Here is a 27,167-nt window from a genome sequence, read left to right as displayed (position 1 = left end):
ACTCAGAAACATGATGACATGAAGACATTTGAATATCATCATGCAGCTCAAACTGATCTTTGAATTGGCTTTTTGTTTTTTATTTGTTGACATTGTATCACAAACATTGATTGGCTGAGGCAAATGCTGGTCTCAGAACACCAACCAGTTACCATCAGAACCAAAAAACAATCAAATATTATTTATTATATGTAATAAAATAAAAAGTCAGAGTTTGTAGTTTTGGTCCTGCTGCTGCTGCAGCTGAACGTTTGGCATTGAAGTAGCTTATTCTGGATTCAACGTTTTTAGCAGGAATTCAAAGAATGAAGGTTGGTCGAAGGATGAAACACGAACGGAAAGTGGACGAGGACCAAGTCCAGCTTTGGTCCTCAGACAGAAGTCCAAACAGAAAAGGTGCTTTTGTGCGAAAGTGTCTTGAGTTTACTAAAGTAATATTTAATACAGGACAAACGGGGCAGAACAGGTGGACTTTCTAAAAGCTGCCAAACAAAGTCACAAAAAATGTGAAATCGAGAAGCGTCAAAGACAAAAAGTCTAAAAGGGAGAAAGTGTCAGCGTTTCTCTGGCGTCTGGAGACAAGTCTTTGCTCTGAGGACAATCTTCACCCGAGACACCAGCCCATCAGCTGAGTTTGTGATCAGATGTTTTACTGAGGTGTGTTCGTTTTTATCATCACGATTTGGAAACAGTTTGTTTTATTTGTTTAGTTTTTTTAACATAGACAGTAAAAATCTGTCCAACGGACGTCACATTCAGACGGAGCTGAGCTTCACTAGCCCCCTGACCGAGTCCTCGTGTAGAGCGTCCTGACTGGCAGGGTCGTACAGGGCAATGGGGGAGGGGATGGCAGGGTGGGGTTGGTGGTGGAGGTGCAGGTGGGCGGGGCAGGGCAGGGCACCCTGTGGCGTGGCACATGGCGTCTCCTCCGGACTCACAAAGTGGTGGTGGTGATGGTGGTGATGGAGGTGCAGGTGGTGGTGACAGCGGGAGTCGACAGCGGCGTCCCTCAGCGTCAGGACATCGCCTCCGCAGGATGGCAGGGACGGCTGGGCAGGGGCCAGGTAGGCGCAGGGGCCCCCCAGAGTGGTGGTCTTACCTGGCAGCGGGGCCAGCACGACGGGGTCGCTGTGCAGCAGAGGCGTGGTGGCAGCCTGCAGCACAAACTTAGTGCTCTGGATGCACTGATCCTGATCACACTGAGAGACATTCAACACCATAAAACTTTATTTACAACACATTCACCTGAATGGCCACAAAAGCTGCTCAAGTTTCCAGGATGAGTGAAAAGACCGAAACCAGCGCATCATCAGGGCTGAGCCCCCTGCTGGACCCAAGAAAGAATGCAGCTTTAAGCCAGGCCATCTTTAAATGAACAATCAGAGGTTTTTACTCTTTCGATGTTTACGTCATTCTGATCAGTTCATTCTGATCAATTTTGGAAGTTTAACATGTGCTGTATAATAATTAAAATAATTAAAATAAAGTCACATTTTACTGTTTTTTACTTATTTTTATCCCCTTTAACCTTTTATTATCAGTTTGTTTTATGTTACACCAGCCAAACAGCTTTAGCTTCTTTTCTACACCCAAGAAACGTAAAGAAAAACAAAAATCTACATTCAAACAGTTTTGAATACGTGCGTTTCAGATCCTTATGATGATTTTTCTCTGTGACGCATCAGTAACGGGCAGTATGACGGCGTCCTTCACCTACCATGTTGCTGTGGAGCTGAGTGGAGGCATAGCTGCTGTTGCTGGTGCCATTGGACTGGGAGACGGTCTGCGGCGTGCCGGACTGGATCAGACCTCTCCTGTCAATCAGACTGATAAAGAAGAATCACAAACAATCACATTCTGAGGAAATCAAAACCAGTAAAGAGACCAGGGGATCAGTTCAGCCTGGCCAGAAACGCACATCCCCGCCCTCCTGGGGGCCAAAACTGGCTTCAGGATCAAGTAATATCCTGTCTCTGGGGGGGTGGGGGAGCCTAGGCTAGAACATGAAGTTGAGAGACGTTGGGTCAAACACCCGGTCCAACATCATCCAGGCGACCTCGATCTGGGAGATTCAGCTAAATAAATCAGTCTGTGGCTGCAGGAAAAGTGAGTTTGACCTGAAACGTGTGTTTCTGTGTTTGTGAGCATGCAGATGGACGCCGCCACCTGTCGCCCTGTAAGCAGGTGGAGTCGACATGTTCAAACGCTGCGAGCAGCCAGCCATGAGTAAACAAGCAGACTGTATAATGAGGCTCCATATGCTCATCATCCTTTTACTTTGAAAATCCTCCTTGCATATCCTCCCAGAGGCAGCTCGCTGTTACACATCATCATCATTATTAATATTAATATTAAAGCTGGTGCCTCGTCAGAGAGCTCCTGCTGACCCGTCTGGACGCATCATCAGAGCCTCGTCTCCTCCGTCTGTGACCTCAGAGGACGAAACAACACGGACACAGAGGAAAACCCTTCGTCACTGTTTTCTTTTCACAGTTTTCTCTTTAACTGAATCTCCACAGAGGCACCGGGCTGCAAACACCAACACTTCTCTACACAACATTCTTCACTGACTGTTTAAAACACTCGAGACTCTTTTCAGTTGGATTCATTCAATAAATGATGTTTATTAAATAAGAGGCGTCCTTCAGTGAGCCGGATCAACGATCAAACCTGAAAAACCTGAAAAAATGTGAAAATATTACAAAACATTTTTCCTGGAGATAATTTCAAAAACATTCACAAAGATTAACGACAACAAAAAGAGAAATTTCATTTGCAAAAACAAACAGTCATTTTTTTAAAAGCAGCCGGATCACAGAGCGACTGAGAGACAAGAAAAGCTTCTGGCCGGCCGATCAACGTTTCCTTTGAGAGCTCCTGAAGAATGAAATTTACAGTCCGTGCACATTGCAGGGATCTGATCACTCAAGCTGCACACAGATACTTTCTGCTGCTCGGCTTAATTTTTTTCTTTTATCTAATTCTGTGTTGGACTAACTGTTTGCTGCTCTCTGTATGGATTAGTCCTGAATTAGGATATTAATGCAATCCTGTTCAAAGGATGAGTGATTTTAGTGCTAACCGTCGTGTCTTTTGGGGCTTACTGCAAAAATTCTCTGAAGAGTGCTCTGCAGGCCTGACTTAGTCCTGATTTCACCGGTTCATTTATTTCATTTAGACCACAAATCAGATCTTAGTCCTGCTAAGTGCTGAAGTCAGGTACTAGCATTCCTGACTGTAACCCTGATTAGTTTATTCTGTTTGGCTTTAGCTTCAGTGATGAATGCAGTCCTGAGCTAATGTTAAATGATTTCTACTTTTAGTTCCAACTTTAGTCCGGAATCAGTTTGATTCTGTTCAGATTATTTAATCTCTTAATCCTGTTTTTTGATTGTTTAGCTTTAAATTCACAGCAGACAGACCTGATGTTAGCCCTGAAGTCAATAGAAGCTCATTGACCAGAGGTGAAATGATCAACAGCACAGAGAATAAAAGAAGGCGAGTATGCAGTATATATATCAGATAATTAAAAGCACTGGGATGCGGTCTGTGTCTGTTCCTGCGCTTAGTTAGAAACCAAAGCTTAACTTTGTGCTGAGCAAGACGTCATCGATCAGCTGCTTTGACAAACCGATAAAAAGTATCAGCAGCGTGTCGCAGAGTCCCAGCCCAGGTCTCCCGCTGTAATGATGATATACGGCAGGTGGGATGGAAACATAGGAGCTCATGGAAGCGGCGAGGAGGCGGTAACGATGAAGGAGAGCCATCGCTCGGCCGCTCTGATCGTTCTTTTGATTAATTCTGTGCAGAAGACGAGCCGACAGTCAGCTGAGAGACGGGAAGCCGTGAGGGCTGTAATTACTCTGTGCAAGGTCTCAGCTGAAGACTGTCCTCGTTAAACACAGAAACTTGGCGTCTGCGGAGAGGAGGGGGAAGAAGAGAGACCGCCTGAAGCACCTTTATGTTCAGAGACCGGCAGAGCGAAACATCAGCAGCTTCAGCAGGAGCAGCAAGGCAAAGTTTTCAGGCGTAAACCAAGAAAGAAAAGCTTGTTTGTTTCTTGGAGCTCCGACTTCCAGGAACAAACAACTGAGGCTGCAAAGCTCCAGCCATCGAATCCAACAACACGGCTGTTTGTTTATTACTGAAGTCATTTCAATCCTGACCTCAGTTCAGCTTTAAGCACAGATTACAGTGATTACAGGTCATTTCTAAATACAATGCAAAGTACTCCAGATTTTTTATTCCCAATTTTAGCTCAAAGTAAAGTCCTGAAGAACTCTCTTTAGTCCTGACTTTAGTTCTAAGCTTGGTGCTTAATTTAGTCATGGTTTCAGTGCTGATTTTAGTTCAAATGTTAATCCTGTTTTTAGTCCTAACTGTAGTCTAAATTTGAGCCCTGTTTTAGGACTAATGTCAGTGCACTTAAGTCTTTTATAATCCTGATCTATTTAATCCTTCTTAGACCGGGATTCATTTCATGTATTCCTGAAAACTATCAGTCGGTCCTGATTTTAGTAACACCTTCAGTGATCAGTGCAGAGCTCATGCTGGATTTCAGACTTTGATCAGTTTCACCTCAGAGCAGCCCAGAGTTACTCCTACTCTCAATTCTTCATTTAATCTCCTTTAGCCCTGCACATAACTCTCTGTATTCCTGGTTTTAGTCCTGATTATAAGCACAGAGTCTAGTCCTGTTTTTAGAGCTGGTTACTGACCTGGGAGGTAGAGGTCCACAGAGGGCAGCACAGCAGTTGGTCAGGATGTTCCCGTAGCTGTACGGGTTGTAGTTATCCTTCCCTCGTTTGGTGGACCAGGACCCTTTAATCTGGACCAGACAAGAGTATCAGAAACATTGCAGGCCCTTTTCACGTTTAGGTCCTCGAACCTCAGGTATACTCACGTCCTCGTTGGTGGTCTGGTTGGAGCTGATCAGGTAGGTGTGGAAGCCTGACAGGCCGACAATGGACCAAATGGAGAAGAAACACACCACCACCTCCAGGACGGTGCAGAGCAGGGTCAAGGACTGACTCGGGTCTTTGGATGGGGGATAAAGTGGAGCTACGGGAGGATTTCTGTGCGTCTGCATTAACGAACTGAAGTGATTTTATTTGCAGTAAAAACTGAAAATGGCAGAAACAGAAGATTTACTGTTTCTGGTGTGACAGGGTCAGCGAATTTGACCTTGGCAGTACATTGTGGGACATATTGACCAGTGGTCACAGCTGATGGTGACAGCAACAGACAGATTGATTTTGGAAGGAAGCCGTATGAGGGGTAATTAACGCCCGGGTTTGATTTTCTGTGGCGGCTGCAGGCAGACTCTACTCTTTATTTCTCCAACAAAACTGGAAAAATCACAACTGAGAAGCCGGAAGAACAATTACTGTAAGAAACACAAACTAACCTGATGTTAAATGTAATGCACGTCAGTGATGGAGGACCGGCTGGTGTCTTTATGGCTGCGCACCAAATGAATCAGACTGTAGATGCTTGAGGAGGTGAACGTGGCCATGACTGTGCTGATATTACAGAACCAAAACTAAATGCTTGCAATCATTTATGGAAAATGTAAAATGACTAAAGAGTACGAGTGCGTCCAAACCTTCCTGTAATACGAGGCATGTTTAAGTTCACAGTCTTCAAATGGAACCTGTTTTTATTTTTCTATGAAAATATCTGAATGTGTCCTCCATCAGCTCCTTACACACTTACAATGGAAAAGCACCGAGTGCTGCCCCTCAACAGGCTTCCAGAGGCTAGTAGAGAGTGGGCTGTCAGGGGGAGGAGCTACAACAGCTTGTTTCAGACAGATGATGGTCTGAAGGGCTGCACCAAGATGGAGTAAAAGAAGAAGGAGGAATATTTTGCATGTGAACAATTGAAAGTTGTTTTCAGAATAAAAAGGAGCTGAAACTGTCCATGGGGAAGGATATCTGGCTGGGCTGTCTTTGAGCGCGCCCAGGAAACCCGTCTGGTTCGATCCTGCAGAACACAGAGAGAGAAAACCATCATCTGGGCTGAAGTGTTCAGTCCTCACTGCCTACAGTCTTGCTCTCATTATAAAGAACATTACAGCATCCAATCATTAAAGAGCCCTGAAACAGAGCCCGACTGAATGCTCTGTTTCAATGTGACCAGGTAGAAACATCTACGTGTCTTTATTTTCTACGTCCACATGAATACATTTCTGGGCTCAGTTGCTGCTGCGGATCTTCCTCTGCCTTGGTGTCAACCAACCCTCTGTTTTCCTGTGTATAGTGCATTTATGTTTGGGTGCGTCAGTGAGGATAGGCAACAACTGCTTATTCGGTCGTCATCTTAAAGATGTAAACTGCTGAAAACAGATGGCTGATGTCACAGATCCCTGCATTTATATCAAAGTCACAACAGCCAAAAACAGAAAACCAGCGGCGCAGCCCTCAGAGGAAGCTGCGTCTTCATCTCAGCCAGTCTGCCAGTCATTAGTTTCAGACGGCGGCAGCTCGAGGCTTCGGGTTCCTGACGGTTTGGACCTGCAGGGCAGGAAAAAAACATCCGCAGCCTAAGTGCAAAATTAGGTCAGAGACAGAGAGAAATCAGCAGGCGCTTTTAGATCCAGAAACACAAAGTCAATGATCTGTGCTACAGTTCCTCCCAGGCAGCAACCAGTTTATGTGGATTTCCACAAAAACAGGAAAGAAGAGAATTCCACAAACATGGTTTCACAATCAAACATCTTTGTCGTCAAACAGGGATGAAGCTTAGCCTGAGAAACACCCACAGCAAAAAGACCACCAGGCAAGATTCAAACAAGGAAAATCACAATTAAGATCTGGACTAATCTTAATTTAAAGACTCACAAAACCAACACGAGACCCACAACACTGAAACAAGTCCGAGAACTCCTGCAAGGCCAGAATCAAAGTCACGACCAAACAAAGACTGGCACTAACCTGAGGACCCGGATTGAGACAAGAGGGACCAACGAGAATGAACCTATGATGAGACGACTGAACCTATTCAGACTGTTTGAGTCTATACGAGCCAGAAACAGAGACGGCAAAGAGAAGAATGACCTTTGGGTCAAAGTGAGGAAACGTTTAAATCAGCTGGTGAGTTTCTTCCAACAGGACTTTGATCTGCAGCTTTCTGAGCATAAAAAACTGGCCCAGTCTGTCTGACTCGCATTGATCAGCCTGTCAATCACAGGACAGTGGGTGGGGCTGAAGGTCACTGATGGGTGAGTTACATTACACAGATTAGAAACCGTTGCAGAGACACAGCACTCGCTGGTCAACTGACCTCTTCCTGAACACTTCCTGATAGCTCTGCATATCCTGTCATCGTCAGCACAACAACAAAACCGTGTGCCCAGATATTTTATTTTATTTACTGTGGAGAATGATGATTACTTTCCTGTCTGATGGTTTTCTTCGGTTTCACTTGGTCACCAGGATCGTCTCTAAAAAGAACTTTGCTTTGGTTTGATCAGAGTCTTTATTTCGTCCACGTTTCTGCTTCTTCTCCTTTTTTCTTTGAAATATTTTCTCAGTTTTTACTTCCTGCCAAAAAGTATCAGAGGAGCTTCTATAAATAAAGTTTTTATGTCGTCTGAGCGCAAACATGCACGAATCTCTGCAGAACATTAACCTAACTAACAGAACTACGGTCGATGTAGAGACCACAGAGGAAAATGTGTGCGGGGGCGGTGCCGTTACTCACTGAGGATGACGTGTGTGATGACGAAGGCGAAGATGAAGACAGTGAGGAGGGACAGGGAGAGGATAAACAGGTAGAAAAAGCGATAATTCCTCCGCCCGACGCAGTTCCCCACCCACGGACAGTGATGGTCGAAGCGCTCTGTGGGAGGAAAATCATCAGAAAGTCTGATCTCATGTTTAATTTAAAGCTGGAATCAAGCAGCACAGCCAGCAGCTTTAGCACTGAGCTAAGGCTGTGACACACAGGGAGACACGCACTGACCCACACAGTTGTCGCACAGGCTGCAGTGCGATGCTCGGGGCGGCCTGAAGATCTTGCAGGTGAAGCAGTATTTCAGCTTGACCGCCTGCCCGTTGATGAGAACCTCTCGGGTCCGAGGAGGCGGCCTGGAGCATCCTGCAGAGTCTGAAAGCGCGCAGCAGATGGGTAATGTGACGACCCCGTACAGAGAGGCAGCCCGTGACATTTCGCCCTGACCTTTCAGATTCAGAACAGAATTATTTTTATTTTCTTTTTCAGTAAATCTGGAGTTTTGTTCTTCTTTCTAAGATAAAATCAGCTGATTTCACTCACACAGGAATGTATTTGGGCCTTTGTGGGGATTCTCATTAGTTTAATACCTTCCCGAGACCTTAATGGAAGTTTTTCCTTCCCACTGTCACCAAGTGCTCGCTCAAAGGGAGTCGTTTGATCGTGGGGCTTTCCTCTGTATATTGTAGGGCCTTTACCTTCAATATAAAACACTTTGAGACGACTGCTGCTGTGATTTGGTGCTTTGTTAACAGGACCTGAACAGTGTGCGACAGAAACGAGTGTGGGAGCCTTCAAACAGACTGTTAAAAGTCTGTCCCAAAGTGAGGATCTCACTTAATGCCCTCGTTTTCCAAACCAGTGTCCTAACTGGGCAGCAGTGGTCGCTCTTACTGATGACGCACATGTTTGATTTGGCAAAGATTTTATGCTGAATGGCTTTCCTGAAGCAACCCTCACTGGGACCAGCCTGTGGCCCTGCCTGGGAATTTCGAAGAAAATGGCCCCATTTTATGCAAAAAAACAAAAACAAACATGTTCCTCTCAGAAATGGGCCCACTTTTGACGATGCAACTGTCTTTCTCCATAAAGCAAAAGTTAAAAAATAATTCTGACTTTCCAAAAAATATCCCTGCCTTCCAGAAATGTCCTCATAGAGACTGAACACAAGTCTCCACAAAGACAGCTGTGCAGCAACACACACATAAAATTATACAAAATTATGAAATGCCTTTAAGTGTTTTTTAAATGATTTTCTGTGATGTTCCTGTAAATGTGCCAGAAAACCAAAAACCAGGAGCTAAAAGTGTCTAAAAGGGTTTAAAGATCAACGCCGTCTCTGTAAACAGTTGTTAAATTCACCTTTTTATTTTTCATATTGTAAAATTTTAAAGACTTCACCTTTGGTTTTTTTCCTGAAAAATGATGTTAGGATGTTGTTTTAAGTTGTGCGTCACAGAAAACACTCCTGACCTCTCTTTCTATTTCCATCCTTCTCTCATATTTCTCACACACTGAGCTGAGCGTGTTTTGCAGGCGATGCCTAAGTTTGGTCGTTCTGCGAGCACAGCGGCGGCATGCTGACCGGCAGCAGATTCTGGATCCAGCATGAAGGAAAAAAGTAAATAAATCAACCCAGAAAATTTAATAAAAGGCTTCTAAAAATATACAAGAGCTTCAGTTTCTGTGGAAACGCCTGAGACAGAGACGAGAGTGGAGACATGTGACTGAGCGCACACACACACACACACACACACACACACACACACACACACACACACACACACACACACACACACACACACAGACCTGCAGTGACTCAGATAATTAGTGAGTCTGACAGACGCTGAACCTGTGAAGTTCTCATTATAATCATGAGAACTGTGATGAAGTGACTCGGCACATTCACCTTTATCTAATCCAAGCATTTTACTTTGAAAGGGTGCCGACTTTTATTTTGTTTTCAGCTCACCAGCTTTTTTATGGATGAACCAAACTAAAAATGTCCTCAAACACCAGCTCGTTCCATCATCCAGGAGCCGTCTGGTGATAGTCTGAGAATCGGCCAAAGACATCACTGAGAGGAGATCGTCAAATCAGCAGTTTGGATTCACAGCCAGTAAAATGCCCAGATTTTAATCCTATCGAGAGTCTGTGATCAGTCCTTTTAATGATGAGGCGGGATCTCCATCAATCAGGATTTGGCCCAGAGGCTGCACACCACAGAGGACTGCACAAGTAACAAAGATGAGGACTGAAAATACAGACTGTTCACGTATGCCTCATTAAGTTACCATAAACTGTAAAACTTATCGAATGTTTCTGATTGATCTTCACAGAAACATGTGAGAAAGCGAGCGAGCAGCAACTAAACCTCTGCATCAAGGTCACTTTCTAAAAATATTTTAATACAAATTTTTTTTGTGTCTTTTACAGAAAATTTCTTTCAGATTTTCATCCATTAATTTGTCTTCTTATAATCTTTAACATTTTTTCTTTCCTGTAACTTTATGCTGGGAAAGGTTCAGGAAAAACCTGTTAGCAAACTTTAAACAAATCTACAGTTTTTGTATGAATTCTGTTTTTTCTGTCAGAAACTGTTAAATGTTTATTAAATCAGACTTGTGAGTGTTGCAGAGGAACATGAACATATAACGACCGTGTTTCTAACGTCTCGTAACGCCCGTCGCTCTTTGCTCACCAATCTGTCGCTCAAGGTCGGCGGCCTCGTCTGGTGTCGCTCGGGGTAAAATGCCGGGGTCGCTGAAACTTGCCCTGAACAGCATCCCCATCACGAAGATGAAGAGAACGCCGCCGACCGCCGGGATGGCCGGGGTCAGGTTGGACGCCAGGAAAGGACAGCTGAGGAAACACGGAGAGAAACATGAGAACAAATGTGAGTTCTTCAGGACACTTCAGGAGGCTTTTCTGTCTCTTCTTCGTTTTTTAGCTTCGAGGACAGAAACGGTTTTAAATCACATTTCTGGTGTTTTTTAAATTGAGTGAAAATGGTCGTGCCATTAGTATTTCACAGACTCTGTGGAATTGGGGCTTCTGGGTCATTCAGGAAGGTAAATGTGGGTATCAGCTGGATTTTGTTTTGGCCACAGTCTGGTGACATGGATCATGACATGAATCAGTACACTGTGATACTGGAAGGGAGGAAAGATACTCTTATTTTGTCCAATAAAGTGTTTAATAAATGTTTCAAATATATTGATAAAAACAACATATGCTGCTCTGCTGAAGCTTCTCAGTTACTACAGAGACTCGGTGCTTTTGTTATAGTCTGTTAGCAGTTTAAGCTAACTAACTGAGGCTAGCTGGTGAGGAGATAGAAGAAATGGGCTGTAGCCCAAAAATGGATCCCATGAGACAGTTTTCCTCTAAACTGATGTAAGAGTTTCTACAGCTGGGGACGAAGCTTCTTCCTGGTGGAGAAGAATAAAGTTCTGAAGGATGAACTGGAGGAAAAACTAATTTTCCTTTTTTATACAAACAGTCCCTGTACTCTGCAACACCACAGGACAACAGGAAACTTTGCAACTATTAGAATCAGTCATGGATGTAATCTACATTATTCTGATGATTGATTTATTCTTAAATAGGTGAAAAATGTAAATATTAAAAAGCAGAGGATCAATTTTCTGTTTGAAATGACTACAGGTAAGTTGTGTTCCCGGTACTTCAGCATCTAGCTAGTGCTGCAGAAGAGGAGTGAGCATAAAGGGAGTAACGTTTTTTTAGGTGTCAGGTAATCTGACACAGTGTGTTGCTAGGTAAAGATCCAGCTGCTGTATTTTACAGGGAGAGAAAAGAAAGAGAGCTTCACTCAGAGATGGAGAAAGATAAGAAAGACAGGACAGGAGAGGAAGAAGAGCGCTTAGATTTAAAGGGAAGGACTGCTCATTTACAGCTCACATGTAAGTCCTCGTGTTTTTAAATCTGTACATGTGACATGTGACAAACTGAGGCAGACTGTGTTATTTAAAGGCTGCATGAAAATCAGGTTAGTTTGCTGCACTGTGGTGGATTTACAGTAAAGAACAGTGTGTGACTGGTGCACAGTGGCTGTGGTTTCATGGTCACAGTTAGCTTATATCAAGTGTAGCAGAGATTCATATGAATTTCAGTTGATGATGGTTGTATAGTGTCTAATATAAAGACAGTACAAACAGTGTACTGTCAGAGTAGGACAACTCAGGAAACATCTGCTCACATCTGTTTGAATTCTGGTGTGTACATCCACAAAGAGAAGCAGGTCAGGTGATCACAGCCTGTACACTACAAAAACACACACACACACACACACACACACACACACACACACACACACACACACACACACACACACACACACACACCCCACCTGCTGAATCCACTTTAACCCATGAATGTACACATTTTCCTGTTTAGAGGTAAAGTCCCCCTCTACAGTGGAGGCACTAGAAAACATAAATATCTCTATTTTACTTTTCTTTTCTGCAGATTTAAGCTGAGTGTAATTAGCATCACAAGTTAAAGTAAAGTTTGTATTCCCATCTACTGATACTATTTTATTAGTACATTATTATAACACAAAGCTGTTAGCTTTTTCCAAAAACAGAAACGCCTTCCAAAGAGCTGCTTTTTTTCTTACTCTAAGTACATTTCAGAGCCAGTACTTTTTACTTTTACTCGAGTAAAGAAGTTGAATCAGTACTTCAACTTTTACTGCAGTATTTTTAACACTAGTATATGTACTTCAGTACTGAACCAAACACAGTGAACAAAAGTGACATGAATGATTTATTACATATATTTTACTCATTGGGTTACAGACTGGGGGCTGAGGGTTCATGTTTAAAATAAAGGATTATAAAGAGAATCTAGTCTACAGGCAGTGGAGAATTATTAGGCAAGTTGTATTTTTGAGGAATAATTTTATTATTGAACAACAACCATGTTCTCAATGAACCCAAAAAACTCATTAATATCAAAGCTGAATGTTTTTGGAAGTAGTTTTTAGTTAGTTTTTAGTTTTAGCTATTTTAGGGGGATATCTGTGTGTGCAGGTGACTATTACTGTGCATAATTATTAGGCAACTTAACAAAAAACAAATATATACCCATTTCAATTATTTATTTTTACCAGTGACACCAATATAACATCTCCACATTCACAAATATACATTTCTGACATTCAAAAACCAAACAAAAACAAATCAGCGACCAATATAGCCACCTTTCTTTGCAAGGACACTCAAAAGCCTGCCATCCATGCATTCTGTCAGTGTTTTGATCTGTTCACCATCAACATTGCGTGCAGCAGCAACCACAGCCTCCCAGACACTGTTCAGAGAGGTGTACTGTTTTCCCTCCTTGTAAATCTCACATTTGATGATGGACCACAGGTTCTCAATGGGGTTCAGATCAGGTGAACAAGGTGGCCATGTCATTAGTTTTTCTTCTTTTATACCCTTTCTTGCCAGCCACGCTGTGGAGTACTTGGACGCGTGTGATGGAGCATTGTCCTGCATGAAAATCATGTTTTTCTTGAAGGATGCAGACTTCTTCCTGTACCACTGCTTGAAGAAGGTGTCTTCCAGAAACTGGCAGTAGGACTGGGAGTTGAGCTTGACTCCATCCTCAACCCGAAAAGGCCCCACAAGCTCATCTTTGATGATACCAGCCCAAACCAGTACTCCACCTCCACCTTGCTGGCGTCTGAGTCGGACTGGAGCTCTCTGCCCTTTACCAATCCAGCCACGGGCCCATCCATCTGGCCCATCAAGACTCACTCTCATTTCATCAGTCCATAAAACCTTAGAAAAACCAGTCTTGAGATATTTCTTGGCCCAGTCTTGACGTTTCAGCTTGTGTGTCTTGTTCAGTGGTGGTCGTCTTTCAGCCTTTCTTACCTTGGCCATGTCTCTGAGTATTGCACACCTTGTGCTTTTGGGCACTCCAGTGATGTTGCAGCTCTGAAATATGGCCAAACTGGTGGCAAGTGGCATCTTGGCAGCTGCACGCTTGACTTTTCTCAGTTCATGGGCAGTTATTTTGCGCCTTGGTTTTTCCACACGCTTCTTGCGACCCTGTTGACTATTTTGAATGAAACGCTTGATTGTTCGATGATCACGCTTCAGAAGCTTTGCAATTTTGAGACTGCTGCATCCCTCTGCAAGATATCTCACTATTTTTGACTTTTCTGAGCCTGTCAAGTCCTTCTTTTTGCCAAAGGAAAGGATGTTGCCTAATAATTATGCACACCTGATATAGGGTGTTGATGTCATTAGACCACACCCCTTCTCATTACAGAGATGCACATCACCTAATATGCTTAATTGGTAGTAGGCTTTCGAGCCTATACAGCTTGGAGTAAGACAACATGCATGAAGAGGATGATGTGGACAAAATACTCATTTGCCTAATAATTCTGCACTCCCTGTAGAAGAGCCCCAAAAATAATTTGTTTTTTTCTTCACTTTTTACATTTCAGATCATTTAGGAAATTTAGTCTCGGTGTACTTTATATGGTAACGTATCAGTGCATGCGTATCTATACTGCCTATCAGCCTTGAATCTGGTTTGCAGACTTCTTTAGGTTTATATGTTTTTAAATTCATGTTACTCTCACCAAGCTTTTTCTTTCTTCGCTGGTACTTTGAGTCTTTGGCGGAGGCGTCAGAGACGTCTCAGGTTTACAACCCCCCCACCTCCCACCCCCATTCCATCTCCTGCTGTTACCGTAGTGACATGAGCTGCAGGAGACAGTTACCGTGGAAACGGGAAGCACGGGGATGCTGTTGAAGGGAAGTCACCAAGAGGAATGTGGGAGGAAGAAAAATAAAATAAAACTAACCCTCCAGACGTCCCTGAGGACTACTTTCTTTTCTTTTTTATTCACACTGTTATTAAATCAGGTCGGAGGTAAAACCCGGGATAATTAGCTCTGCATGAACCAAGGAACTAACCTGAAGGAGGATTTATTACAGCACCGCTTCATTTAGTTTGACTCTCATTTTCTACTAAAAAATAATTTATTATGAGCTGAAGCTGAACCTGAAACTGTTCACTGTTTTTACACAAAACCCAACAAAATCAGACACACAGGGCAAAGACCCAAAGCATCAAAGAGTCAAAGAGTGAAAGACTCAAAGCCCTTTTCAGTGTTTTCAGATTAACAGTCAGTAGGATTCGGTGTCTCCTTTTAGCTTTCATGAGTTCTAACATCAGGAAGAAACTGAAGATGACTTCAGCCTGATCTAGGTAAACACACCTGAGCTCAGAGACAAAACTGCTGCTCTTCTTCACCAAGCTGGACAAAAACTCCAAAATAAAAGCACCAGAATGATGGCTTCAAAATAAAAGAACATTCCTCCCACAACGATACATTAGACTTTAATCTTTCCGAACTACTTTGGTGAAATTATTGAAAACAGAACATTAAATTATTAAAATTATTAGGAAGTGCTGAAATTAACTTAGAAAATGTGAATTTAATCCCAGATTGATGACTCTGATCTGTTTATTTGAGTTCTTTTTAGTCATTCAGGAACAAAATATAATCCTCCCTGAAACTCTTAACCGGATATTTGAAGTTTTATTTTAGGGCCTTTTTATTTCTGTGACCTCACAGGGGCCTTCAGCTGGGGTCAAAGGTCACCTTCAAACCTTTACACGTTAGACTATAAGCTGCTGTTACTCACTCAAAGGTAAAGAAGAGGCCGCAGGTGAGCAGGATGAGGACCAGGGTCAGGTAGAAGACCCCGGTCTGCCGGGCCATCATGATCCTGCCGTCGCAGTAGAACCTGTTCCTGCCTGGGAACACCTGCCACTTCTTGCGGGGACTCCGGCTCCTGTGGCCGGGGCAGTGGGCCGGCTCGGAACCGTCTGCGGGGGGCGGGCAGCTGCCGCCACGGGTGCAGATCTGGTTGTACCGGCCCTGCTGGTCCAGAGCCGCGTGCTGGATCTGAGACATGCGTCCACACAGGTGAGCGCGCAGGTACAAAAGACTGAAACATAAACCGGAGGTGTACGCGCGCTGCCGGTGCCGCGTTCAGGGTCTCCGCGTGAATCTTTTAATAAGGAGTCGGAAAAAAGACAACGGATCCGTCATCTTAAAAGGAGAAACACGTTTTTTGTTTCGCGTTATTTTATAAACAAACACGAACTCGTGGTCAGACGCACGCGCGCTGGATCCACGTCCAAGAAGCTCCCCCAGCTCCCCCGCCTCGCACCCTGATCTGCCCCTCACAGGCTGCAGTCCAGGTTTAAATCCCGGGTTAAGGACGCGGGTCCGGGTCTGAGGACGGGAGAGGATCCAGGGTGTTGAATGGTCTGAGTCTGCGAGGAGGAGGAGGAAGAGGAGCAGCAGCAGGAGGAGGAGGAGGACATGGAGAGCATCCCGATCCTCCGCAGAGCTGCACAGATCCTCCACTGAGGTGATGATCCACTCTGACAGGAGAATAAACACGGAGGAGGTTCACCTCACAGACAAAGCAGAGGATTTAGCGAGCCCTCGATAATTAATAATAATTAATCATTGTTCTACTGTACTCTCTGGGCTTTGTCTTTCATGTTACTTAAACGCTGACTGGTGAGTTTCTATGAGTATCATTCGTATTTCCGGGTTCGCGATTTCTGAAAGTAACTGAAAGTGGTCGCTTAATAGACCCTGTGCACGAGAAAATGATAACTTCCTGGTTTGAGACCGGATGTGGGGTTGTACATTTCCGGTAGCTTTACTTTGCGGTCAATCGCTACTACGAAGATATACTCCAAAATCATGTTCAAAAAAATGTGAAAACGGAAAGATCGTGTTAAGTTACAAAGAGCAGAAGGTGGGAACACTCACCAGTGTTGTGTCATAAAATATCTAATGATCAATTTTAACGTTTAAAGCATTTAGATCGATCAGTTGTTTACATCACTCAACACAAGCAGAACTGCATCACTACATGCAGAAGACACATCGTCCACATTCAGAAGCACATCTCTGTATAGTGACTGGTCTTATGATTTAAACAGGCAAATGTTCAGCATTCAAACTACAGGTGAAGAATAGTCAAACCAGATGTTTCCCGTTATGTTGAGATCAGCTAGTCAAGTACACACCTACACAGCATGTTAACAAACCGTGAAAAAAGCCACACAAAAAATGAATGATTGCTGGTAACGGTTTCTATACATTAGTATTTACAAAGGGTATTTTGTGACTTACCTTCAAAATTACAGCGGTCCCCCGCTATAACGCGGTTCACCTTTCACCTCACTGTTTCGCAGAATTTTCAGTGCAAGTTTGCATGCTTTTTTTTTTTTTACGTCACATTGTGTCCTGCGTCCCGATTGCTGCAGACAATCTCCTCCGTGACGTCTCTCCTGTACAGTACAGAATCGCTGCATCGATCGCTAGCAGTGTGACTCTGAAGTGCAGTACTGTATGCTCACGATAAGGACGAAACGTTTTGCACCACAAAAAATAAAATTGGCTACTTGATTTCACCTATCGCTGGTTATTTTTAGAACATAACACCCGTGATAAACGAGGGACAGCTGAGAAATATAACATTTGAATCCCTTTTCTCTTTTGCTCTGAGGCGCGGGGGAAAATATCGACAAGTCGATGAACATCATTTACAGATATATTGGGTAAATGCCCGAGACATCTATAGAAATGTAAATTGCCGCTTGATTCATTCATTTGCTTAACTTGTTTTGGACCGTAAACAGGGCACGAATAGGACACCGGAAACAAAGCTCCCCACAGGAGTTTCCGCACCGGAAGTAGCATATGCTAACGTGCACATTTTCTTTTAAATATTAAACTTTATTAAGAAATAGTATACAGAACATGTGTACAACCAGAACAAAATTAACATATACCAGGGGGTGTAATACAAAGAATTACAAACATTCAAATAATTGGTAATTACTACAAATAGTAATAGTTTTCATAGCCTTTTTGTTAAGTGATCCACTAATCAATTTTATGTAACATAAAACATCATTATAGTAATGTTTAAAATTAGGCTTTTTGTTACTGTATTTGCATTTGTGAAAATAAAATTTAGCTAAGATAACTAACAAGTTTATTATAAAGTAAACATCTTCCTTTTTTGCCTTCAAAAGAAACAAAATACAACATTTTCTCATTTCACAGTAAAGTCTTTATAGAGATGTCCAGCAATGAATCTACTGAAGTCTTTCCAAAATGTTCTAGCGTATGAACAGATCCAGAAGAGGTGTTGCACAGTCTCAGGATTGTGGTCGCTGTATCAGAATCATATCCGGACTACAGATTCCTTTTTGTGTCCTTTAAAATGTTTGGGAGTGAGACTTCCTGTATGAGCCCGACATCGAATCTTTTTTAAAAATAGACGATCTTTGGTTCGGGATTCCGTCTCTGTGGTTCTTTGCTCTGTGAAAAAAACAAACAAACTAAAAAATCATAAAATAAAGCTGTTGTACTATTTGTACATTTAAGTTTATTCTGTGTTCTCCTTTAACATAAACACACTTGTGTTCCTAGCTGCTTTGTTTCTGCTCGGACGTTTTACGGAAACGGACCGAAGCAACATGACAGCTGAGGAAGACCTGGATGTGACCGCGGGAGCAGAACGAGATGAAGAGGCCAAACTGCAGGTGTTAAAAGGTACCTGAGGGGGTCACCTGACCGGACTGCTGTCCACGCTGGCAGGAGGTGTTCGTAGGTTTCTGCTGTATGTTTTTCTGTTCGAGGCCACGACAATGTCGAGCTGCTGCGCCAGACTCCGCTGAAAAATCGGACATTTTCAGATTTGATTCGCTGTTAAATGATTCCGCCGCATAGAAACACAAGATAAAGCATTTTTTCCTGAAGCTTAAATGTTTTCTGCTGAGTTCCGCTAAACAAAAAAGTCGAGTTGATTGGTTATTTCTGATGTAGTTACTAAATTATTTTCGTCTTCAGTCCCTTTCAGCAGATCAGACACTTGTTCTCAAATTCAAGTCAAATTATTTTAATGTCTAATCGAAAAGTAACTTCGGGTATCACGAGTTTTGGTGTTTTAGTACTTGTAATTAAAAATTGTAGAAATAAAGAACTTGCTTTGAGAGTTCTGCACAGAACAAATGTGATAGGGATTGTTGTCGTTGTTTTGAATTCACAGCAAGCCACCAGACCTCATTCAAAAAACATCAGTTTTCAGGAACGCCAGCATCGAGGACAGAGACTCGTGTGTTCCTGCAAATAATATCTTTTTCTAGACGACGCCAGACTCAGTTCAGAACTATTGCATTTTAAGGGTTGTCTTTATAAAGGAGCATTTGAGAAATGTTATAAAGTTATTTTACTCAGGCTGTTTAATGAATTTTCTTTGGAACAAACAGTTATTTTAAGTCTGTGAAGGTTCTCAGTCATCCAGGTCATCGTAGTCAAAGGAGCTTGTAAAGAAAGGCGTCTGGACTGAAGAAGCTTCTCGGATGAGAGGTGAAACGTCTTCAAGTAACTTAAAGAAGTTACTTGAAGACGTTTCACCTCTCAGCCGAGAAGCTTCTTCAGTTCTAAGGTCAAATGGTGGAGAGTCCCAGATATAAACCTAGTGGGAGTGACCCCCCACAGAGGGACAAAAGGACCCCCTGATGATCCTCTAATCGCCTGAGCCAAGGTGTGAAACTGGGTGTGGGTCCCAATCAGCCAGAGTTTCGGGTGTGTTCATTGTGAAACCTGGCCCCACCTTATCATGCGAATTCCTGAGATCAGATGGCCCAGGATGTGAGTGGGCGTTAAGGCGTCTGGGAAGGGATCTCAAAACTGGATTATAGATGGCAGAGAGTTGGTGTCGTAAACCACCGCCTCTGTTCAAAGATGGTCGCTCACAGTGGACATAGATGGCTTCTTTCACTCCTCTTTCAAACCATCTGTCCTCTCTGTCCAAAATGTGAACATTGGCATCCTCGAAAGAGTGTCCTTTATCCTTAAGAAAGATGCAGATGGACTGCTGAGTCTTGTCCTGTGGAGGTGGCTCTTCTGTGTTGTGCCATGCGCTTGTGAAGTGGCTGTTTGGTCTCTCCAATGTAGAGGTCTGAGCATTCCTCGCTGCACTGTACAGCATACACCACATTGTTAAGTCTGTGTTTTGGCGTTTTGTCTTTCGGGTGAACCAGTTTTTGTCTGAGCGTGTTGCTGGGTCTGAAATGCACCGGGATGTCATGCTTGGAGAAAACTCTCCTGAGTTTCTCTGATACACCGGCTACATAGGGGATGACAATGTTGTTGCGTCTGTCCTTCTTATCCTCCCTCGCTGGTGTCTGGTCTTCTTTTCTGTGCCTCTTTGCTGACTTTAAGAACGCCCATTTAGGATAGCCGCACGTTTTGAATGCTTCTTTACATGTGTGTGTTCCTTCTTTTTTCCTTCAGGCTTAGAGGGAACATGTTCTGCCCGGTGGTGTAGGGTCCTAATTACTCCAAGCTTGTGTTCCAAAGGGTGATGGGAGTCAAAGAGGAGGTACTGGTCCGTGTGTGTGGGCTTCTGGTAAACTTCGATGTTGAGGTTGCCGTTCTCTTCAATGTGCACGGCGCAGTCCAGGAAAGGCAAACAGTTGTCCTTTGTGTCTTCCCTGGTGAACTTGATGTTTTTATCCACAGCGTTAATGTGCGCAGTGAAGGATTCCATTTCTTGTGTCTTGATTTTGACCCAGGTGTCGTCCACATATCTGTACCAGTGGCTGGGTACTCTTCCTTTGAAAGAGCCAAGAGCCTTCCTTTCCACTTCCTCCATGTAATGGTTGGCTACAATAGGTGACATGATAAGGTGGGGCCAGGTTTCACAATGATCTCACCCGAAACTCTGGCTGATTGGGACCCACACCCAGTTTCACACCTTGGCTCAGGCGATTAGAGGATCATCAGGGGGTCCTTTTGTCCCTCTGTGGGGGGATACTCCCACTAGGTTTATATCTGGGACTCTCCACCATTTGACCTTAGAACTGAAGAAGCTTCTCGGATGAGAGGTGAAACGTCTTCAAGCAACTTAAAGAAGTCCAGACGCTTTTCTTTGCAAGCTCCCTTGACAGTTATTTTAAATTTTTCATTTATTTAAGTAAACCTGCCAAAGCTCCTTTTTACAGTTCAGAACACTGACACTGAAATGGAACCTCGGTCATCTCACATCTCAGGTCTACACATTAAGCCTCTGTGTTTCCACCAGACTCGATTTATTAAGTCTAATTGTTGAATGTTGCCATTGTGTTTCTTAAATTTTTACAGTCTTAGTTCAAGCAGTAGGATCAAAGCCATTCCTTTGATCCTGACCACCTCTCCAACCACTCTGTGCTGGGGAAAGTTTAATTGTAGATACATCCTATCTGAAAGATCTGTTTCTTTTGATATAGGCTTCCTGGGTTTAATAATAATAATAATAATGGATACTTTATTGATCCCCATGGGGAAATTACTTGTTTTTTCTCTGCATTTGACCCATTCACTCAGTGAAGCAGTGGGCAGCCCACTAAGCAGGCGCCCGGGGAGCAGTGTGTAGGGACGGTACCTTGCTCAGGGGTACCTCAGGGTAGCCGTTAAGTGGATTCGAACCGCCGACCTTCCGATCATGGGGCGACCACTTTACCTACTGAGCTATCCCTGCCCCTTTATGACCCTTTGGTCAGCAGGAGGTCTGACACACACACATTCTCACATAACACACACACACACACACACACACACACACACACATTCTTACAGAAGTTCACACACATATGCATACAAATGCCTTGTCTTAGGACCATGTGGGCGTGGCTTTGTTCTGACGTGTTTTGTGTGAACGGTCTCTCAATAAAAGGTAGCAGGAGGAGGTCAGATCTGGGGGTCATTTTCGTGGTGGACACAGACGAGGCCTCCCTTGCGCAAATAATCGATCGATCGACTGTCTTGTTTTCTTCATGATGAATAAGTCTAGAATTAGCGGGGTTTGTGGAAACACAGACCCAACACGATTCAAACTCTGTTCTATTTAAGGTTCTTGTGATTTCGGAAATACAAGGTGGGCCATTTATATGGATACACCGTAATAACATGGGAATGGTTGGTGATATTAAAGTCCTGTTTGTGGCACATTAGTATATGTGAGGGGGCAAACTCCTCAAGATGGGTGGTGACCATGGTGGCCATTTAGAAGTCGGCCATCTTGGATACAACTTTTGTTTTTTCAATAGGAAGAGGACCATGTGACACATCAAACTTATTGGTAATGTCACAAGAAAAACAATGGTGTGCTTGGTTTCAACGTAACTTTATTCTTTCATGAGTTATTTACAAGTTTCTCTTTGTTCACAGCCATTGACATGTCGAAGAGGTTAACACGTGAGGAGCAGATCGAAATTGTGTTGATATCTGGTGAACGCAGTAACCGAGTCATTGCAGCAGATTTCAATGCAAGACACCCTACGAGACCACCCATCTCCCATGCTACAGTTAGCTTCACTCAGCAAGAGCCCACAGCGTAGCACTCGCCGCATGTCACTGGAGAGTAGCATTAGTCGAAAATCCCTTTGGCAGATATTAGCTACTCACAAATGGCACCCTTACAAACTCCATCTACTGCAGCATCTCAGCGAGGATGACCCAGATCGGCGCACAGAATTTGCAGGATGGGCAAAACAAAAATTGGAACAGGACCCTCAGTTCACGCAGAAGATTTTGTTCAGTGATGAGGCAAACTTTTATGTGAATGGTGAAGTTAACAAACAAAACCACCACTATTGGTCTGACACTAACCCACATTGGATGGATCCCTCCAAGACTGTTGGAACAGCAAAAGTGATGGTTTGGTGTGGTATATGGGGTACAACAATAGTGGGTCCATTCTTCATCAATAGAAACCTCAAGGCCACTGGATATTTGAAATTGCTACATGATGATGTTTTTCCCTCTTTATGCACTGAAGCTGGCACGTTCCCTGAGTTTTTCCAGCAAGATGGTGCACCACCACATTATGGGTGCCAGGTCCGAGCATTCCTAGATGAACAGTTTCCTGGAAAGTGGATTGGTCGTCGTGAGCCAGTTGAATGGCCCCCAAGGTCTCCCGATCTGACCCCCTTAGACTTTTATCTTTGGGGTCATCTGAAGGCAATTGTCTATGGTGTGAAGATACGAGATGTGCAGCACCTGAAACTACGGATACTGGATGGCTGTGCTGGCATTTCTCCTGCGGTGTTGCTATCAGTGTGTGAAGAGTGGGAGAAGAGGGTTGCACTGACAATCCAACACAATGGGCAGCACATTGAACACATTTTATAAGTGGTCAGAAACTTGTAAATAACTCATGAAAGAATAAAGTTACGTTGAAACCAAACACACCATTGTTTTTCTTGTGACATTACCAATAAGTTTGATGTGTCACATGGCCCTCTTCCTATTGAAAAAAACAAAAGTTGTATCCAAGGTGGCCGACTTCCAAATGGCCACCATGGTCACCACCCATCTTGAGGAGTTTGCCCCCTCACATATACTAATGTGCCACAAACAGGACTTTAATATCACCAACCATTCCCATTTTATTACGATGTATCCATATAAATGACCCACCCTGTACATCAGCAGCTGTGCAAAAAGATTCAGACTGTAAGGTGAAACTTCAGAGTGGCACCTGTTAGCCACTCTAACTCTTCCTCCTAAAGGTTTTTTGCTGTTTACATTTGAGAAGCTACATGTAGAAGCATGTCCTGTGTCTGCTTTAATGGAGTGGTTGTGAACTTGTGGCGATTTCTCACCTGAGTGAGATCACTTCCTGTGTGCAGGTGCAGCATTTCTGACTACGGTGGCGTCCGCAGGGATGATCGCAGGATTCGGCTCCACATTGGCGCTCGCCAAGAAGAAAAGCCCGGAGTGGTTCAACAAGGTAAACTTAACCTGAGCTCACAGTGCAGGTGTTTGTTTCTCTCTCAGAATCATAACTCAGTCAGAAACTCATTCATGAAGCACACATTTGTAGATTGTCATCACTAATAAACATCTATAAATCCTCTGAGAAACAGCAGGAAAACGTTCTAACTGCAGAACCTCACAGAGAATCTCCATATTTTTCACTTGTTAAAAGGTAGAAGGAGTAACGTTGTCACCCGGCGGGCGGGCGGCGTGGACACCAAAGTTTGTGAAAAACGAGGCGACGTAGATTCTTCAAATTGTTACCTACTAAATTTCAAATCTCAGTGACCTCGACATCGACCTCAAGGTCAGACGTCAAGTTTCCCTAAAATGTTGTGAATGCGATACGATGATGCAGGATTTTGAAATTAATGCCGTAGGTGTGTCTACTTGGAGGCAGCGCCGGCAGTATTTATAATTTTATTGAGCTGAGGCTAATCATCAGTCTTTGGAAACTTAAAAATTGTGGATATTTTAACTTGAAAATGTAGCTGGACTGAGGATCTGATGGATGGCACACACTACTTCCGGTCCTTTTCCCATCCATTCGGAGGTTTCAGCGGTGCTTGCGTGAGAAGCTACCGATGCTAACAGCAGCTTGTTTATGGCCTCAGCCTCCTGAAGACAATCGATGGCTGTCCGCACATCTGCGATGACGTCCGCCTTCCCTCCTGACTCATCTCGACCTGAAAATAGACTTTCCGTGAAGTCCTGGCGCGTGGCGGCCACAGCTGTTTGAGTTATTGGCGACTGGCGGGATCCGATTAATGCTGACGCACATGTGAGATAAATTTGGCGTGGAAGCACAGACGGATCTATTTCAGTCACAGACTCGTCTTTGTGGTCGTCTCTGAATCGAAGCCTCAGGCTGAGCTTCAGTTAGGAAATGTAAAATCTGATTAGAGGGTTGAGGTCATTAAAGTGCAGCTTTTACTCCGTTTCAGCTGAAAAGGAAAGACGTCAGCTGTGCTTCCTGTCCTCAAACATGGAGGTTGTAAATCCTTCAGGGAGGTGATGGAGGTGTGTAGAGAACATCTTGCACAGATGAGCTTTTATTTTTTCCTCAGATTTCCTTCTGAGGAAATAATGGCCACCAGCACCAAACTGTTGAAGAATTGGAGAACCCGAGCACTGGAGCATCCATTAAAACGAGATAAAGGTGTAACACTATTGCAGTTCATGGCGATTGTATGGGTCATTTTCACACTGAAGGAGTTAACCTGATGTCACTCAGAGCTTCAAGCACCTGTTAGCCATGAGTCACCAAAACACCTGAGTGAAGAGCTGAAGTTAGTTTTCGAGAACCCTTCAGGTTTGTCTGATTGGCGACCTTCAGCAGCAGCTCTTGGATTTTTTTTGCTCACTCTGAGGGTGAAAGTTACTTATTTTTCTATAAAGACAGGTTTTACAGATCTACTATAGTTTTTTTTTTGCTTTACATTGCACTCTTGGCCCCAGAGAAGCTTAACGAGGAGATCGTGCTGCCACTCCTACTGCTAGGCCAGTTAGCCTCGAGGAGCTACAGAGATGTTTTTCTTTTAGAGCTGGAGCCGTCCAAGCGATCATCATGAGGTGTGAAGCGGATGAGCTCGGCGAGAGGGAGCACCGGGAGCTGATGCGTTAAAACGAGAGAGATTGCCACGCTCGGACCACATGTGATCGAACCGGGCTTCAGGATGCAGCAGGAAGTGATGTGGAGGGACGGCACAGACCGAGAGCTGACGCAGTCCAGGACATGCTGCAAAAACATTTCTGTGATTCTGTGATATTTATCTGTGAGCTGCTGGAAGGGGTTCATGTTTGTTGGAATTGTTCCAGTTTGGTTCAGCACAGTTCAGATTCCTCCATCATGTGACAGAGAGGATGACCTCACTCTGCTCCACCAACCGGACATGCAGCTGACACTTTAACGTCCGTTTCAGCTATTTGTTGAATTCCCTCATGTTTTTGGCTGTAAAAGTAATTTCACAGCTTCTGGGAGAAATAATTCCCGTAAGAAACGGGGAAACGTTTCTCCCACTGAAAACGCTACGTCCAGATGAACAGAATCAACTTTTGGAGAATTCCCGTAAGACCAAATGCAGCTGTAAAACCTGATGTCAGATTTTTTCCCTGCTTGTTTCCTGTTCAGGGCGTCACAGCGACGGCGGCAGTCCCGGAGAGCGGCGCATCTCTGGCCCTCAGAGCTCTGGGGTGGGGCTCGCTGTTCGCCTGGTGTGGAGTAGGCCTGCTCGGCTTCAGCGTGTGGAAAGTCCTCGGCGTTCACAGCGTATGTACCTGCAAATGGCTCAGTGCTGACTTTTATGTTTATTTCATAAATAATGAGCTTTATTCAGTCAGGATTTTATCACCTCTTTACCTGAACTTTTCTTTAAGGATTATAGTCTCTGAGAGGAAGAAAAATAAATTTTGTGAAATAAAGGCAATTTATTTATGAATAATTTCTACAATCCTACCAATAAAATTACAATTTGGACATAATGTTTGAAACATTTTCAGAAGAAAGTGTTGAACTAAAATTCTGAGAACGAATTTTAGTTGTTAAAGTAAAAAAAAAGGTCTGAAGAGAGAGTAGTTGATGTAGATGAGAAAGTTAGACTTCGTAAAACTAAACTAATTAAAACTTTCTTAATAAAGAAAAATCAAGTTGTAAAATTAAATTATTTAGAAAAATAAAATAATTGCACATTTTAATGTTATCAAATATTCAATTTACTGAAAGAATATGAAAAGTTCTCATTCTTGTCTTTATCTGTTTTTTCTTTTTTGTTGGTATAATGTTTCAGCTCCCAGAGTTCAGACAGAAGATGCAGTCCTTCTTCCCGTCCATCCCAAAGAGCGACATAGCTGGATCTGAACCTCTGGACTGGGATGCAGTCTTCAAGTCGAAGTGACTCAAATCATCAGTGGGGTGAAATCGAACGTGTACGCCGGCGTTTCTCAGACACTTGGCAGCTTTTTGTTTTTTTCTGGAAGCAGTGGAGGAGCCGAATGAACCTACGAACCACTTTGATCCCAGTTTGGTTCTAATTTGGTTCCAGCTTGTCGATAATGGATCAGCTGTAAGACGAACAGACTGAGTTCTGATTAGTTTTCCCCACCGATGGAAGCAGTTCTAGTAAAGACCATGGAAATGATATTTTTCTCTGAATGTGATTCTATAATTTCATTCTGAGTTGCTGCTTTCTTTGTGTTTTTTTTGCTGCTGGCAGTGTTCAAAGCTGTGAGATGAATGTAAAGAAGGTAGAACATTTCTGAAAATACTGTGTGAAAGGATCAAAATCAGGAATAAGAGGTTGAGAAAACGTTCAGTGGAGTTGAAATATTTAAGGAAAAGATAAATGCAGTTAATATTGAGCAGCTGCAGGCAGTTATTCTTTTACAACAGAAATCACTAATGAAATGTGCTCTTTGCACCTTTTTCTTTATGTATCGCTCTGATGCCTCAACTAATTTCTATTCAAAGTACTCAGGATGTTGACAGCGTCAATCAGCACGCTAAGGTTAGCTTAGCATACACAGCATGTATCTGACAGCAGCAGCTTCA

At 43.4% G+C, this 27,167-nt stretch overlaps 2 protein-coding genes across 3 annotated transcripts; one reads left to right on the top strand and one right to left on the bottom strand.

The window, feature by feature from the left end:
• Positions 1–58: 58 nt before the first annotated feature.
• Positions 59–16,415, bottom strand: zdhhc14 (zDHHC palmitoyltransferase 14). Of its 2 annotated transcripts, XM_082507026.1 has the most exons (9): positions 15,426–16,415; positions 10,436–10,596; positions 7,966–8,109; positions 7,705–7,842; positions 5,937–5,985; positions 4,904–5,006; positions 4,719–4,828; positions 1,718–1,826; positions 59–1,199 (listed from the first exon to the last, which is right to left on the bottom strand). In XM_082507026.1, exons 1-9 carry the CDS (start codon positions 15,695–15,697, stop codon positions 756–758), a joined length of 1,530 nt encoding a protein of 509 aa, XP_082363152.1. In that variant the 5' UTR covers positions 15,698–16,415; the 3' UTR covers positions 59–755. The 2 variants fall into 2 exon arrangements, with proteins under 2 accessions (XP_082363152.1, XP_082363153.1); XM_082507027.1 differs by lacking the exons at positions 7,705–7,842; positions 7,966–8,109.
• tmem242 (transmembrane protein 242) lies at positions 11,623–26,977 on the top strand. Its single transcript, XM_082507083.1, has 5 exons — positions 11,623–11,657; positions 18,248–18,370; positions 23,494–23,594; positions 25,752–25,889; positions 26,407–26,977. Exons 2-5 carry the CDS (start codon positions 18,295–18,297, stop codon positions 26,512–26,514), a joined length of 423 nt encoding a protein of 140 aa, XP_082363209.1. The 5' UTR covers positions 11,623–11,657; positions 18,248–18,294; the 3' UTR covers positions 26,515–26,977.
• The last annotated feature ends 190 nt before the right edge of the window (positions 26,978–27,167 follow it).

The sequence above is a fragment of the Aulonocara stuartgranti genome, assembly GCF_965226115.1.
Source record: "Aulonocara stuartgranti genome assembly, chromosome: 15".
In the NCBI taxonomy this organism is placed as follows: domain Eukaryota; kingdom Metazoa; phylum Chordata; class Actinopteri; order Cichliformes; family Cichlidae; genus Aulonocara; species Aulonocara stuartgranti.
The sequence above is the reverse complement of the archived record's forward strand: the minus strand, read 5'-3'. Positions and strand labels throughout refer to the sequence as shown.